At 46.4% G+C, this 15,902-nt stretch overlaps 1 protein-coding gene across 2 annotated transcripts in view; it reads right to left on the bottom strand.

Moving 5' to 3' along the window:
• Window positions 1–15,902, bottom strand: part of POU6F1 (POU class 6 homeobox 1) — a 38,622-nt gene that overhangs the window by 3,864 nt on the left and 18,856 nt on the right. For both annotated transcript variants that reach the window (XM_053372497.1, XM_053372505.1), the window contains exons 2-8: window positions 13,694–13,793; window positions 12,161–12,365; window positions 9,750–9,871; window positions 5,815–6,040; window positions 3,640–3,878; window positions 2,143–2,271; window positions 1,003–1,230 (exon numbers count right to left, since the gene is read on the bottom strand). In XM_053372497.1, the coding sequence (XP_053228472.1) occupies window positions 1,003–1,230; window positions 2,143–2,271; window positions 3,640–3,878; window positions 5,815–6,040; window positions 9,750–9,871; window positions 12,161–12,365; window positions 13,694–13,747 (1,203 nt within the window). In that variant the 5' untranslated portion in view covers window positions 13,748–13,793. The remainder of the gene's footprint in view (window positions 1–1,002; window positions 1,231–2,142; window positions 2,272–3,639; window positions 3,879–5,814; window positions 6,041–9,749; window positions 9,872–12,160; window positions 12,366–13,693; window positions 13,794–15,902) is intronic.

Below are 15,902 nucleotides of genomic sequence, written 5' to 3'. Positions count from 1 at the left end.
GAGATTCAGAATATTTTTTTTCTTGTTTTCCTCCTCCAAAAACTAGGTGCGTCTTGTGGTCTGGTGCGTCTTATAGAGCGAAAAATATGGTAGTTAGCAAGGACTGTGTGCAGTCCTGGTGACTCAAGGAAGATCAAACACACAATTGGAATCATGCAAACTAATATGCCTGTCGGTTGCTAATTTTGCCCAATGCATACTGCTTGAGCAAAAGCTATATATATATATGGATAACCATCTTTCTTTTACTGTTCTGTCCTAGCAGTGTTTTTTTTTATTATTATTAAAAAAGAAACATTATTTAGAAACTGAAAATCTGTTCAAGGGACCTTGGGGTGGCGGTGGATATGTGCTTTTTAGTGACATCACAGGCAGCAGCCAATCAGTGCCATGCACATCTGCCTTCAGCTGCAAAACTAGTAGAGTCTGTTTTCCAGTGCTTGGTTTTGCGAAGAAAAGGCACACTCAGTTTGAATGCAGTGAGGGTGTTGCTAAAGTGACCCACTGGTTCTAAAAAAATGACATGTCTGTCTTCACCCTCGCTCAGGATGAGGTTATGTGAACCTGCCTCATGCTCACACGTTACATCAATGAATAACTGCAACACCCAGTGATGGCTAACACCATTGACTGACGTGTACATATGAGTCGTCACAGATTGACACAAACATTTATTTGTAGTGCCTTGAAATTTGTACTGCCTCAGATGACACTTTACAATGGAGTCGTTTCATACATTTCAACCGCCAAGCCCACAAGGGTACAGGTCACCAGAATCTCATGCGTCATTATTTAATTATCCACACCATAACCCGCTTCACTCAGGAGGGTCCTCTAACCTCCTGAAAGGCTTTTTAACTCCTGTAAGTGGTTTTTAGGACCACTTTCATTTCCTCCCCCCTTTATATGGGTGCCCCATGCATGCCGGCTTGCTATCCTTCTGCTGCAGAGTCCGCCAGTGGTTTCCCTAAGAATCAGCTGTCCTTGCTAACTGAAGCTCACCTCACTCTTTGCTGGAGTTTCTGGCGTGCTAGGTTTTCTAACAGCTGCCGCTGTCGCTGTCTGGATGGTGCTGCTAGCCAAGGTGGCAATGACCTGGCCTTGGGCATTCAAAAGCAGCTGCGGCGTCACTGCCTGCAGCTGTAGGTTCTGTGCCGGCAATGTAGCAGGGGCGGCGTTGGCTGTGGCAATTCCAGCTGGGTTCACCACCCACGGAAGAGTCCCAATGACCTGGAAGAGAGGAGAAGGAAAGATGCATCAGGGATGCAGTGCAAAGGTTCTCAAATCTCTCCCCCTCGCCTTTGCAGGGTTGGAGGACGGCAGGACAAAAGTGACAGTGCTATGAGAAACAAAAGGAGGGGGGGAAGAGTTTGCAGAATAGGGAGACTTTCAACTACTCGTGGGCTGAGTCAAACTTGTGCATATTTACACATCATATTTCCCCCCTTATTGTGATGCTTTAAATGTGTGTTAACAGCCAAAAATAGTTCAGCGTGGTTTAAAACAGAGAATAAAAAGGTAAAGGTAAAGGACCCCTGACAGTTAAGTCCAGTCGCGAATGACTCTGGGGTTGCGGTGCTCATCCCACTCTATAGGCCGAGGGAGCCGGCGTTTGTCCGCAGACAGTTTTTCTGGGTCATGTGGCCAGCATGATTAAGCTGCTTCCGGCGAACCAGAGCAGCGCACGGAAACGCCATTTACCTTCCCCCGGAGTGGTACCTATTTATCTACTTGCACTTGGGGGGGCGTGCTTTTGAACTGCTAGGTTGGCAGGAGCTGGGACCGAGAAATGGGAGCTCACCCCGTTGCAGGGATTCGAACCGCCGACCTTCCGATCGGCAAGCCCAGGAGGCTCAGTGGTTTAGACCACAGCGCCACCCCTCCCAAAAAGCAGAGAATACCAACAATTAAAACTGCACCCCAGCAGCCTTTTCACTTCTGCCAGTTTTTCACTGCTTGTAAGCTGCCTTGATCAAAGAATAGTGAAACTAAAAGTTACATAAACAAATAAAACATTTAAGAAAACACCGTATTTTCTTTAAATAGGAGTTCACTTAACACCCATTCCTGTGCCGCTTAGTAGTGCAAGAGGTGCAGGTCTCCTGTGGCTTTGATTGGGTTCCGGAGTCAAATGGCACTTACTTGTCCCTGAGCATTGGTCAGGATTTGTCCAGTTATCCCTTGCACACTAGGAATGGTGTTTGCAATTACTGGTGTAGCAGCCAGGGAGCTGAGGAGCTGAGTTTGGGCTCCCAGAGAAGCCGCACTGATCTGCAGGAGAAAACAGAAGCCAAGGATTGAATTTCTCTGCATTCTCATTAACAGTGAGACTTATCTCTCTGCCTCAGCTGCCTCCCCTCCTTTTTCAGTATTGTGCATGTGATGCCCCAGTCTAAACAATCCATTATTATGAAGCCCTTATCAAGAACACTGCGCATTCATGAAGAGGTCTGTTTGTATTGCAATCAGCCCCTAGCCTGCTGGCTGACCAGAGTAGCTGCTCTATCCATTAGTAGCATTAGTAGTACTACCGCACTGAAAGAACAAAACAACTTTAAAGTGTTGCCACACCACTATTTCCAATGTGCTTTGTTCAAGGGCAAAGATGTTTTCTGGGTGCTGAAGCAGCTAGTCATGCATTAAGTCACCCACTCTGAATTAAGACCAAAGACGGGTTGTGATGGGCAGTTTATGTCAGAGATGCTGACAGGCAGCTGGCTGGCCACTGTGAGACCAGGACGCTGGTCTAGGTGGGTCAGTCTTTATTATCAACATGGATTCATGGGTTGATTCCAAGGATGGCTTTGTGCTAGTGCAGGGGTCGGCAAGGTTTATCTTGCCTGGGCCAGATCAGTCCCATGGAGTTCTCTCCATGGGTCAAGTTGTGTGTGTGTGCACCCACGATTTTCAGCGTCTGCACGTGCGCAGATGCGATTTTCTGGCATCTGTGTTGATGTGATTTCCGGCACCACGGAAGCAAGTCCCTGTGCTGGTTAAGCACAGTGCGTGAGCGGGCGGCTCGGTTCGGTGGCGGCTTGTGGGCCGGTCAAAGGACCTCCGCGGGCCGCTTCCGGCCCATGGGCCTTAGGTTGCTGACCCCTGCACTAGTGGAAAGTGCCTGTCCCGGCACAGTAGTGCAACCAGTTTTCACCAACCCCCACCCTCCTCCACTGAAGCCCTCTGTGCTACATCTCACACTGCTCCAGTGGCTCCCCCAAGACCCAGAAGCAACTGTGGATGCTGCAGCAACTTGCACAAGAGTGTTTTCTGCTAACACAAAGCCTTGATTGATTGATTGTATACCACCCTATACCCGTAGATCTCAGGGTGGTTCACAACATAGAATCATAATATAAAAAACCATTAGATACAATCCCATGGTATTTGTTCAGTATGTAAAGGAACCCCCCCAAAAGTTGCTGCTCACATTTATAACGGAAGCATATAATGAAAGAACTTCCTCTCTGTAAACATCAGAAGACAGGTAGCCTTAGCGCCAAACTACACTTGACCTCTCCCCGCTCCTTGCAGACCTCAGGGGAGATCAGAAGGATCTGTGGACCCACTGACAACTTGTCCCTCCTGCCCCCATCCCCAATCTTCTGAGCTAGCTCTTCCGCGATGCTTCCAGCTCCTTACTATTCCAGGGTTAAAGGCAAATCCTGCTGGCTGAACTGTGATCTGGGTTGGCGTTTCCAAGGGCTTGGCGACAGGTGGTGTGGATGCTGCGGCCGGCTGCGGCAAAATGGCTGGCTGAGCCTGAGGCTGGAACACAGTCTGTGTTTGGGCTGGTGGCCGCGGCTGGACTGTTTGCTGCGCCTGGAGAGGCTGGGCTGGCTGCAAAGGGGCTTGTATTGCCGTGTTCAGCACTGCGGCAGCTGTGGGAGCAAGACAAGAACACTCAATATCGCCGCTATGCTTTGCCATTCTTTCTCCTGCCCTGTAAATCCAAATGGTCACATTGCTGGTTGCTTCAATCTGTGAAGTTACATCTCTACATCTAAGGCCACGGTCCTATACACACTTACCTGGAAGTAAGTCCCATTGAACACAGTGGGGCTTACTTTTGAGTACGCACGTATAGGATTGTGCTGTAAAGCAGGCAAGCAAGCGGTAAAGCTCAAGGAAAGAGCAGGTGTTTTATATCCAGACTGTTGTTGTTGCTGCAGCTGCACAGGATTGAGATAAAAGATGAGGTAGCATCTTTTATCATATCCAAATTAAGGACATGAAAGTTTGTGTGTTACACAGAAATCTGTATCACTGCATCTTCCTTGATCTCCCCTACTGCAAGATAAAGCCAGGGCTTTCTGGAAGTCCCACAGTTGCTGTAGCAGCTGTCACAATCGATAGCTTCTACAGCCACCAGGAGGCTTCAGATCACAGGCTCCTGTGTGAACAGGCCACCGGTGACAAGATGTGCCTGCAGAAGTAATACTGCCGTGACCATATTTTCTTCATTAAGCGTCCCTGCCTTAAGTACCCTCTTCTCATTAATTGTTAGTCTCATACATACAACTTGGGACCAGGGTATCTAAGAGACCACCTTGGCCATTTATCTGCGCAGGCAATTGCACTCATCAGAAGGGGGACTGCTGAGAGCACCATGTGCCCAGAGGTACACCTAGCCTGTACTAGAAACCAGGCTTTTAGTGTTGCAGCTTCAGCTCTCTGGAATCAATTACTCTGGAATCAAAATGAGACAGGGACCCAGCATCATGATGTTTAGGTGCTCAGTGAAGAGGTTTTTGTTTAAGAAGGCTTTCGGAATAAATTGCGTTATTGACCTTATAATTTTCTAAAACAGTTTTATTGTTTTTAGAACCCATGTTTGTGTGTTTTATCCCATTTTTACCTTGTACGCCATTCTGATGGCTTTTCAAAAATAATAATTTTTATTAGCTTTCAATTACAAGAAACCAAAATAAGCCTCATTTTATCCGTATCAAATCACAATACCAAATCAGATATCAATTCATCAACTTTCCAAATGTATAATTTTGGTGCCCCCCCCCATGTGCTAGAATTACAGGTTTGATCATTTCTTTTCATTCTGCCCATTTTGATGGCTTTAAGCTATGAAGCAGTCTGTAAATTGGTTAAATAAATAGACAAAACCACTGACTGTAACAACAGCCTCTCTTAAATGACATTGGGGGTTGGGAGACAAGCATGGAATCGGCTGCTCTGAAACTGACTAGACACACTGCACTGTAATCTACTGAACATGCTCAGGGACTGCTACTGAATTTGCTGCGTACCTGGCTGGGGGCCGCTTTGATGGAAGCCCTCAGCTCCCAGGGGATCCCTCATTCATTTCAGAAGAGGTAACAGATATGAAAATGTTATCTAGTTTGCTCAACTAAAACTAGCAGATGAACTCAACAGGATGCTCCAGAACATGGATCAGAGCAATGGTCACTAATATACAGTAAAAAAAGCACTAGCCCATAGACTACAACTCCCATCAGCCCCTACCAGTATAGCTAATGAGAAAGGATGATGGGAGCAGTAGTCAAACAACATCTGGAAGGGCATGACTTTGGTTGCCCCTGATGAAAAACATGCTTCACACCCTTCCTTCTAAGATAATGGAAATGGAAATATTGCTTTTTAAACTACCCCCCTTCCACATTGTGTTATTTTAAACTAACCCCCTGCTCCTCCACCTTCTGTTTACTCCTAGAGCAATACTGCGTTCCTTAAAGAACGCGAAGTATTTCTGGGCCTCCGCAGAGCAAGGGGGCTTCTGGTTCTGCACAAGCACTGAATGGTCACTGTCACAAGGAGAGACCTCTAAGAAGCTGTTGTTACCTTGCAAATTGGCTATAGGTGATTTGAAAATTCCCCCAGTAGTAGAGGCAGCCGTCAGTCCTGGGAGGGCAGCAACCGTTGCTGCAGGAAATGTCCACACAGCCAGCCCCTGCTGACTTGCCACTTGACCTGCAATACTGATGGGGATAAGAAGAGGTTGAGTAACTGCCCCTGCTGGAACCATAACGCCTGTCACAACTGTTGCTAAGTTTTCCTGAGTCAAGACCTGCAAAAGTAAACAAGATTTAAAAAAGAAAAGGGAAAAAAGAAATCAACGCCACTGCAGACAGCATCAGCGCAGCAGCAGCCACGTTAGCAAGCCCACAGGAGGCCCAGCCCAGCCAGGAGACGCCTGCCTGAGTTGTGCTGTGTGCGGCTTTCTGCCCCGTGCCAGCAGCTGGGCAGACCCAGCTCTGTGGCACTCAGGTGGGGGCTGGTTGCAAAGTCAACGTTCAAGCGAGATGGGGACATTTTCACAGCCCTGACAAATTGCTCTAGGCTGCATCTTTTATCGGCTCCCCTGCCCTCCCCCACCCACCCAAAGCACAATGCCTTGTAGCAATCACAGTAAAGTGCAGCCATTTTAAGGATGCGTTGGCGCCAATTATTTCTCCCGGGATATGTCCTGGGGAAAGTTGCCACGGTTGTACCACATCCTCGGCGGAGTCACTGAATGCTGCTCCACCTGTAGGTGTGACAGTTCTTCCTTAAGAGAACACTCCCTGCAATGTTCCACAAGGAAATATTCACTGCAAGCAATATTGGATTTGCTCCCCATGAAGCTCTGTAGCAGATCTTGGGATCCGCTATCTACAGATCTACTTAGCTGCAGACTGAGGCACTGTTAGCGAGTGGTTCCCTAGACCGGCCGGCTGGAAAATCGCCTGCTCTTGATAAAGATATACCTTGGGGGTACTTCTGGAGCCATGGCTGTTGCTTGAGGCTCAGGCGGCCTCAGTGGCGTGGAGTGTCATCTATCAACTTCGGCTGGTGGCCCATCTGTGCTCTTATTTGGACAGGGGTAGCCTAACTACTGTCGTCTATGCTCTGGTAACCTCTAGGTTAGATTACTGCAGTATGTTTTATGTGGGTCTGCCTTTGAAGAAAGTTCGGGAACTTCAGCGGGTGCAGAATTCAGCGGCCAGGTTGCTCACAGGGGCAAAACAGTTTAAGCATATAATGCAAATCCTGGCCTGACTGCACTGGTTGCCAGTTAGTTTGCAGGCCCAATTCAGTATGCTGGTTTTGACCTATAAAGCCCTGAAGGGCTCAGGATCACAACACCTCAAGGAACATCTCTCTGCATACAAGCCGCCCCAGGCCCAGCGATCATAATCTGAAGTCCTTCTTTGTGTGCATCCTCCGCAAGAGGTCTGGAGGGCAGACATACAAGAACGGGCCTTTTCTGTGGTGGCTCCCTGCTTGTGGAATGCTCTCTCCAGGGAGGATTGCCTAGCACCTTTGCTAGATATCTTTGGGCTCCAGGCAAAGACATTCCTCTTCTCCCAGGCCTTTGGCGAATTAAACAATCTACGGCCTTTTAAACGGGGTGGGTGGGGTTTACTGTTTGTTACTGTGGTATGTATTTTTGTGATTTTATATTGTAAACTGCCCTGTGATCCTTGGATGAATGGCAATATAAAAAATTAATAAAGATAAATAATTAAATCTAATCGCTTTAAGTACTCCGGCTTGCTGCTTTAAGGTAAAGGGACCCCTGACCATTAGGTCCAGTTGTGACCGACTCTGGGGTTGCGGCGCTCATCTTGCTTTATTGGCCGAGGGAGCCGGCGTACAGCTTCCAGGTCGTGTGGCCAGCATGACTAAGCCGCTTCTGGCGAACCAGAGCAGCACACGGAAACGCCGTTTACCTTCCTGCAGGAGCGGTACCTATTTATCTACTTGCACTTTGACATGCTTTTGAACTGCTAGGTTGGCAGGAGCAGGGACCGAGCAACGGGAGCTCACCCCGTCGCTGGGATTCAACCGCCGACCTTCTGATCGGCAAGTCCTAGGCTCTGTGGTTTAACCCACAGCGCCACCCGCTGCAAACAGCACTGTAGAGGGTTCAGAAGAGAAGAGGAGCAAGGAAGGAGAGCTCCTCTGTACTCATCTTAGAAAAGAGCTGGGTGGTGTGAGCACACCTGAATACAAAGCCTCCTGCCTAGAAAAGCATCTCAGTCTCAGGTACCTCTGCCTCAGTCTTTTGCCTCTCTGTGGACATTACAGCATGCACAAAATGTGCAGCGGCTGGGAACTCTTGCTCTAAGTGGCTAATGCCCAGAGCAGGGAAGAAGATGATTGAGCATTGAATCTCTCCTGCTGACATCAGCACTAAAGGCCTTTCCACACAATCAAATGAAGCACGATTCAATTGCATTTTATGAAGTAGGTGATAGCTCCCCAAGTCCCAATGCAAATAAGTATGATATCTCATTCCAATATAGTAGATGGAAGGACTGCATTGCCTTGTCTTGCTGCATGTGTGTGCGATGGAGGACAAAAACACAGGAAAAGATTAAAAAAACGCAGAAGATCAGTTTTATGCTTTTATAAATGGCCCAAGGTATTTTGAATTTTTAAATCCTTTTTCAAGGATATTTTTCTTTTCCTTCAAGAGGCCGTAATAAGTGGGGAAAAGGAAATCTACTTTCACCAGAAAAAGAATGTTTAAAACTTTAAATGCATATGACTATTGAGAATAAAACTAGTATTATAGTATTTTATTTTTAAAAAACAAATAAATAAATTCTGGTTTGCTACAAACTCTTGTTTGCAAACTGTGAGGTGCATAAGAACCCAAGACCCATAGGGACCTGTTTGAAATATAATAACAACAACAATATAGATAATTTAAAACCAACAATTTAAATTTCAAAAAATGGCCCAGGGAAAAGCGGCTTGTAGGCTTGAGGGCATGTTTTGCATTGAATAATGAAGGAGCGGACAACTACCAGGAGGAATTAGATTTTTCTAAAATAAATAGACATTTACAAAATGATGTGAGCCAGAGCGGTGGTTCTTGTGCTGGAGGGAATTGCGTCACTAATAATAGCACAGAACGCCTAACAGCTGACTCTTGCACAACCCCATTCCCCCACCCCACCCCCTGGTAATACTGCAGATTAAATGCTGGGAAAATGTGATATGCCCACAACAAAAAATGCAACCTTGGAGGAGGACTGTGTGCATCAAATTCGGTAACAAATGCTCATTTATTCAGCAAAAAAAGCTGATTGTGTGGAATGGCCCTCAGTATATGCCTTTAGTTTTCTCCGGCTTGGAGATGGTAAGCCCCCTTTGATTATGGTGGGGGGGGGCTGGGGGAGAGAACAATTTATTCACAAAAATTGTTGCTCCATATAAGCTTGCAGTGAACAAAATGCCTATGTGCTTTGGAACCCAGGTTTTCCAGGACAAGGAGGAGATCCCCCTTAACAGCGATAAGTTCTTTACTGTGTGAGACCCTGAACAGACCCATGACCCAGAGCTGCATTGCATATGCCCCACAACGCTTCGCACAAGCTAAGAAACAGATCCCTGCCAGTAAACACTGGAAGAGTGCATTTGATTTCTACAAAGTCTGGCCAGATGGAACACTTTGAAAACAGGAACCCATTTGAGAGCATCAAAGCCCCATAGAACAGAATGTGGCATTCTTGATCCCAGAACACCTGGGCCCCAGAGTGCTCAGTGCACACCAAATGCCAACTTCACAGACAGTTTTGGAAGTCTGCTCTCCAACCCCCCAAGCCAAGGGACTTCTGGCAACTCAGCTTCTACATAAGTAGGATGTGTCCACACCTGGCTCTTCCAAGGCACAGGTGGAAACTCCCACACTGTTGCAGAAATTGAAATGCACCATTTCCTCTGTTCAGTGGCCAATAGACTTCTTCCTCCCGCGTGCCCGACAAAAGAACTGTAAGGTAAGTTACCTGCGGTGCAGCTTGCAGTGTGACGGGCGTTAGAGTTTGTGTTTGCTGGCTTGTCACTTGGCTGAAGGGGACGATTCCTGGGATAGGTGCAGGGGTTATTTCAGGTAATGCCTTTACTTCACCTGGAGAAAAGAGGAAACAGTTCATTTTGTTTACCCGTTCGGGTGATGCCCACAGAATGCTGGGCCAAGTGGAGAGGGAGGTAGCACTCGTGAGCATGGCATGAAACCGTAAAGGAAGAGCCATTCAGGGAAGGGACTTGGAAACAGGATAATGGCAGGCAGAGAAGGGGGGGTGTAGCCCATGTGCCTCCAATTCCAATTGTCCTTTAAAGTGCATGCGGCCAAAATGTAAACTTGGGCATCACCAAAGCATAAAAATGGGTGTTGTCGTTTTTTAAAAAAAGGACCCAATCTGGAAGTGGAAAACTATAGCATGGGACCTGCAGGTCTCTCAGTTAAAAGAAAAAGAAAAAACACATTTAATATTTTTTTTTAAAATTGACAAATTTGGGAGGGGGAGGGCTTGAGCAGAAGCCACATAAACCTTTTGGCATCACAGTGGGGTATCAATGGGGCAGTCAATTAAAAAAGTAAACCATAAGTTGATTAAAAATGTTTGGAGGACCATAGATTTTTTTGGGCCTCGTTGTAAGGGATCCTATTTAAAATGTTCTGTACTTCTTCTTCTTCTTCTTTAATTTGGGGGCACCTGCTTTACATGCAAAGGACAAATGATTAGAGAATTTGCAAAGTGACTCATTTTTCTTAATGATAGTTATTTGAGTCAAACCTGTGCTAACTGTACGGTGATTGTGGTATCCATCAGAAGACCCATGCTAACACTGCCAACATACCAGGTGAGGGCCCCATTTAACCAGGAAGCCCAGTGGGAACAGCGTGTGGATAGGTCCACCCATTTAAATCAGGCCCCCAAGAAAGGAACAGCAGGCACCTTAGGCCTCTTAGGTGAAGAATCTTGGTAGAATTGTTCTAGCAAGAAACTCAGGAGGAAACAAATTACCTTCCACTTTTGCCTAGATAACCTGCAGGGCTCCACTGCTGTTCTCCAGTCTGAACAATGCACTGCCTAGAGAAAGCACTTGGTCCTCCATGTCTTCCAGACTATCCCTATTACCCAGATGCCTTCTGCATTTGCCCACTTCTCTGTTCCTGGCTTTGGCATCTTGCCCAGCCCACACACTTTGCAACCGCTTGCTTCTATCCATCTCTGCTGCCTGAACCCTCCACTCCCACATGGTGGGCCAAGGCCGAGAGATGGACCAACTGGCAACAGGCAGTGTGAAAGCTCACTGGCAAGAGATTTCGGCTGGAGAAACTACTCATCCTTTGGCCTAACCTCTGGAAGCTGGGAGTTAATAGCTGGGTTTCCACTCCTCTCAAGTGCTCCTTGCTGGCAGAATGTCCCTCATGTTTTCACGTGATCCATGTTTCCTCACCAGCTAGGGAAGCATTGCTTATAATGATTACTTACATTTGAGTCATTTTACATTAAAAAGTCTCCAAGTGACTTAACATGACAGAATACAAACTGGCAGGATGAAAAAGCAGATCATTTAAAACAGAGTACAATGCAAAATTGTAGGGACGCGGGTGGCGCTGTGGGTTAAACCACAGAGCCTAGGGCTTGCCGATCAGAAGGTCGGCGGTTTGAATCCCCGCAATAGGGTGAGCTCCCGTTGCTCAGTCCCTGCTCCTGCCAACCTAGCAGTTCGAAAGCACGTCAAAGTGCAAGTAGATAAATAGGGACCGCTCCGGCGGGAAGGTAAACGGCGTTTCCGTGCGCTGCTCTGGTTCACCAGAAGTGGCTTAGTCATGCTGGCCACATGACCTGGAAGCTATACGCCGGCTCCCTTGGCCAGTGAAGCGAGATGAGTGCCGCAACCCCAGAGTCGGCCACGACTGGACCTAATGGTCAGGGGTCCCTTTACCTTTACAATACAAAATTCCTAAAATGCTCACCCAGAAACATAATAAGGACAAGTCCTACCCCACCTCACTAAAAGATGAAGTAGATACAAACTTAAGTACCAAAGGCCTTGACAAATTAAAAAAAATGTGTTATTGTGCCTCATAAAAACTGACAAGATGTGTGCCAGACGTGTTTCCCTGGGGAAAACATTCCACAGATGGAGAGTCACCACCAAGAAGATCGATTCACTTGGGCCCTTGATTGAGGCACACAGAGAAGGGCCTCTGATGAAGATTGTAGGGTCCTTAACTTTTTATAAAGTTGGACTTTTTCCTAATGCAGAATATACCACAAAAAGAAGACTAAGAGGTCTGTAGGTTGCTCCCTTGTTGACCCATTTAACCTACAATTTATTTTACGGCGCGGCCTCTTGGGCAGCAGGGCGGACGGAAAGAATGAACGAACAAAGTGCCTCTTACCACCTGACTCTCCCGATTCCTTTGCTGGGTTTTGCTCTGCCCCTTCCCTTCCCATTTCACTGGGCTCTGGAGGGCAGCTCACAGGAGCCTCTTCTCTGGTTGCTGCTGCAGTTTTCAGAGTTTTCCCTTCGTTCTCCACAGGTATTGGAGCATCCACGCCCACCTCCAGCACCCGAATGGTCTCATGACCCGACATCACAATCACCTGAAAAGAGACAACAAAGGGACCCCAGTCAAGCTTGCAAAAATCTATCATTTGCCCGACAACAAATGTTGGAAATGTAAGGAAAATGAAGGTACATTCTTTCACCTTTGGTGGACGTGTCCCAGGATTAAGGCTTTCTGGGAAATGATATATAACGAATTGAAAAAGGTATTTAAATATACCTTCTTGAAGAAACCAGAGGCCTTTCTCTTGGGCATGGTTGGCCAAGTGGTGCCAAAGAAGGACAGAACTTTTTTTATGTATGCTACAACAGCAGCAAGAATACTCATCGCAAAGTATTGGAAGACGCAAGATCTACCCACTCTGGAAGAATGGCAGATGAAACTGATTGACTGTATGGGACTGGCAGAATTGACGAGCAGAATCCGTGACAAGGGAGAAGAGTCGGCTGAAGAAGATTGGAAAAAATTTAAGGACTATTTACAGAAATATTGTAAAATTAAAGAAAGTTAGATGGTGCTGGATTGAAATTGAGAGGTTTCTAGCTGTAATGATATAAAAGAACATAGATGGGGGAAAAAGGGTTTGAAAAATAAGGTAATGGTACAAGCTGTAATGCTTTAAATGAAGGATTTGCTGAACAAATAACTTTAATTGGGATACAAGAAGGAGAAGTATGAGGAGGTCTGAGAAATTTGTTATTTAAAAGTATGGTTTATGAATTTTATGCTTTTGTTTAATGTTTCTGTTTGTTCTGTTTTTGTTTGTTGTTTAAAAAATTGGAAAATTTAATAAATATTCTTTAAAAAAAGAAAAGAAAAGAGACAACAAAGGATAACCTTGTCTAAGGCTCCGCTGGGGCAGCGGCAGCTCCTCTCCCCCGCCACTCCAGCACCCCTTTGACAAAGTGGTACCTACGGGACCGCCTCTCCTGGTATGTCCCACAGAGGAAATTACGGTCTTCGAATAAAAACATCTTGAAGGTCCCAGGCCACAGAGAGGTTAGGCTGGCCTCAACTAGAACCAGGGCTTTTTCAGCTGTGGCTCCAACCTGGTGGAACGCTCTGTCACAAGAGACTAGGGCCCTGCGGGACTTGACATCTTTCCGCAGGGCCTGCAAGACAGAGCTGTTCCGCCAGGCCTTTGGTCAGGGCACAGCCTGACCCCCTCCTTTGGTAATTCTTCACAGAACTCTAGCCCAATGGTTGCCATCAATTTGATTTGAATTAATTTTATAATGAAATTATTTTAGAATGTTGTATTATTTTATTGTTGTTAGCCGCCCTGAGCCCGGCTTCGGCTGGGGAGGGCGGGATATAAATAAAATTTTTTATTATTATTATAAGGGGTCTGCGAGAGGCACATACCTGCTCATTCACTGTCAACGAGGCTTCATGTGGGGGCACGGTGTCGGTGTCCATGATTGGACGCTGGAAGAGCTGGTGGCAGCCTTCGGCGGGTCACATACTGCAAAAGGAAGACACAAAGGTTATGGGAGCATTCATTGGTCCAAGCCTGGGAGCCACACAGCATGCCGCCTTTGAATGACTCAGGCCATTGATTCACCTGATGAACAACATCTCTCCAGGGTCAGAGGCCTCTCCCAGCCCTACTGGGATTGAACCTGGGACCTTGTGAATGCCAAACAGATGAGCTACAGCCCTTTGCACTGAGCTACAGCCCTTTGCACAGCAGTATCTAGTTTAGCCTATTTTCTTCAAGGCACTATAGAAGCCTTGCTTCACCCACCCAAATCTCACTTTCACCAATTCTTCCTTTGACTCTACCCGACCCTAACCCAACCCTGCTATTTCTGGTTGAGTCCTTGGAGGGCAGCTGAAGGGGGGTTTGCTCCCATGGGCATCTTTGCAGGAACTGGGAGCAAAAAACCCTTGAGCTGCATGTTCCCAAGCTGTGTTTGTCGAACACCTTACGGGTTTTGTCATGAAAGGGAAGGTGATCCTGTGACAACGGCTCATTACCCCATAGGGGCCAAAGCAGGCAAAACAGATCATGTGAACTTATCTAAAGAAGAAGAAGAAGAAGAAGAAGAAGAAGAAGAAGAAGAAGAAGAAGAGGAAGAAGAAATCATCCACATTTCGTCTTATATTTCCTATTTTGGATTATTTTTCCTTGCCATGCTCAATTACTGGATTTGCGTGTGTGTGTGTGTGGCGGTGGTAGCCTCACTTGTTGACAGGACAAAACAGTGTTCCACTCTTACACGTTTTTCATTACTTCGTTGGGTCACGTATTGTCCCTCCACTGCCTTGCGGAAAGGTAATTGCCTTTATAAGAGTCTCGTGCATTTTTTATAAGGAGTGTCTCTGTGACGCACTTGGCTTTCCTGGGTGACATTCAAATCTACTTGATGCATGCAGGAAGGAGTTCTTTACTTATGCAGACACATGCAGGAGCCCACAAATTACAACCACTGAACTGGCCAGAAATGGTGTGCACCTGAAAAAACCTAAAGACCCTTCTGCCATGGCCATAGCCAAGGACTGGTGAGGGCAACGAGTGGGGGGAGAGAGGTCGTGACTCAGAGTCCTCCCGCTCAGAGCCAGATCTTTCCGTTCAGATTCTCCTTCTGGAAGACTCACAGGCCCTCTCCTTCTTGGCTCCGGGGTAGGAGGCAGGCCAAGGCAATGCCAGGGAGGCCCCCTTCAATGCCAGACAGAGGGAGGGAGACTCAGCAGTCGGGAAGAGGAAAGTCAGGTGTTGCCTCTGAAGCACCGCCATGTCACTTGTTCCGTGTCTCTGATACACAAAATATGAGTATGCTTGGCCGACAAAGCCCAGCAGGGCGAAACAAGGTATTATTCTGGGAATCCTTGTCACGTTTAAGTTCTTTCGTCTGACACCGGCATACAACAACTACTTATATTTTGCAAAGGCACATGTTAAGATCTTTCGTATTCTTCATCTGATACCTGCATACAACAATCATACTTTGCAAACGCAGATGTGGAACATTACAAACAAAAGTAAATCTTTTGCAAGTACTGCTCCTTGAAGTTGTTACGTTTGACACTTGTATTCGCTAAGACATACGTGGAACACAAAAAGCTTTTATTTGGACATTACGTTTAAAAAACTGATTCTTTTGTACATATGTGGAACACAAAAGCTTCTATTTGGACATTACGTATAGAAGAACTGATCTATTTGTATTTCCTGTTCTAAATGTTGGTCCTTAATTGCTTCTACTCAATTAGATCATGTGAAAAGAGTTATGTTTATATGATGTATAAAGAATTTATACAGTTAAACACAGCCAGTTACATTGTGGGTATATTTGTTAGTTCAATTTACGTAACTATCGGTTTGACAGTGTTGTGTAACCTGTGCAGTCACAGACTGCAACTCCTGATCCTGGAATCATGAACTGCCTTTAGCGGACTATGAAGCTTGAGTTGGTTTGCCTTACCACTGGTACCCAGGGCCATCTTGATTAATTTATGCTCTTCTCCCGTTCCTGAGTTTATACTGTCAGAATAAAGAATAGCTTCTTAACCCCCAAGGAAGCACACCTCTTGCTGTTGTTCTTGAGTGGGAGTCACAACAATTATTTTA

This window comes from Podarcis raffonei, chromosome 2 (genome assembly GCF_027172205.1).
Source record: "Podarcis raffonei isolate rPodRaf1 chromosome 2, rPodRaf1.pri, whole genome shotgun sequence".
Taxonomy (NCBI): domain Eukaryota; kingdom Metazoa; phylum Chordata; class Lepidosauria; order Squamata; family Lacertidae; genus Podarcis; species Podarcis raffonei.
The sequence above is the reverse complement of the archived record's forward strand: the minus strand, read 5'-3'. Positions and strand labels throughout refer to the sequence as shown.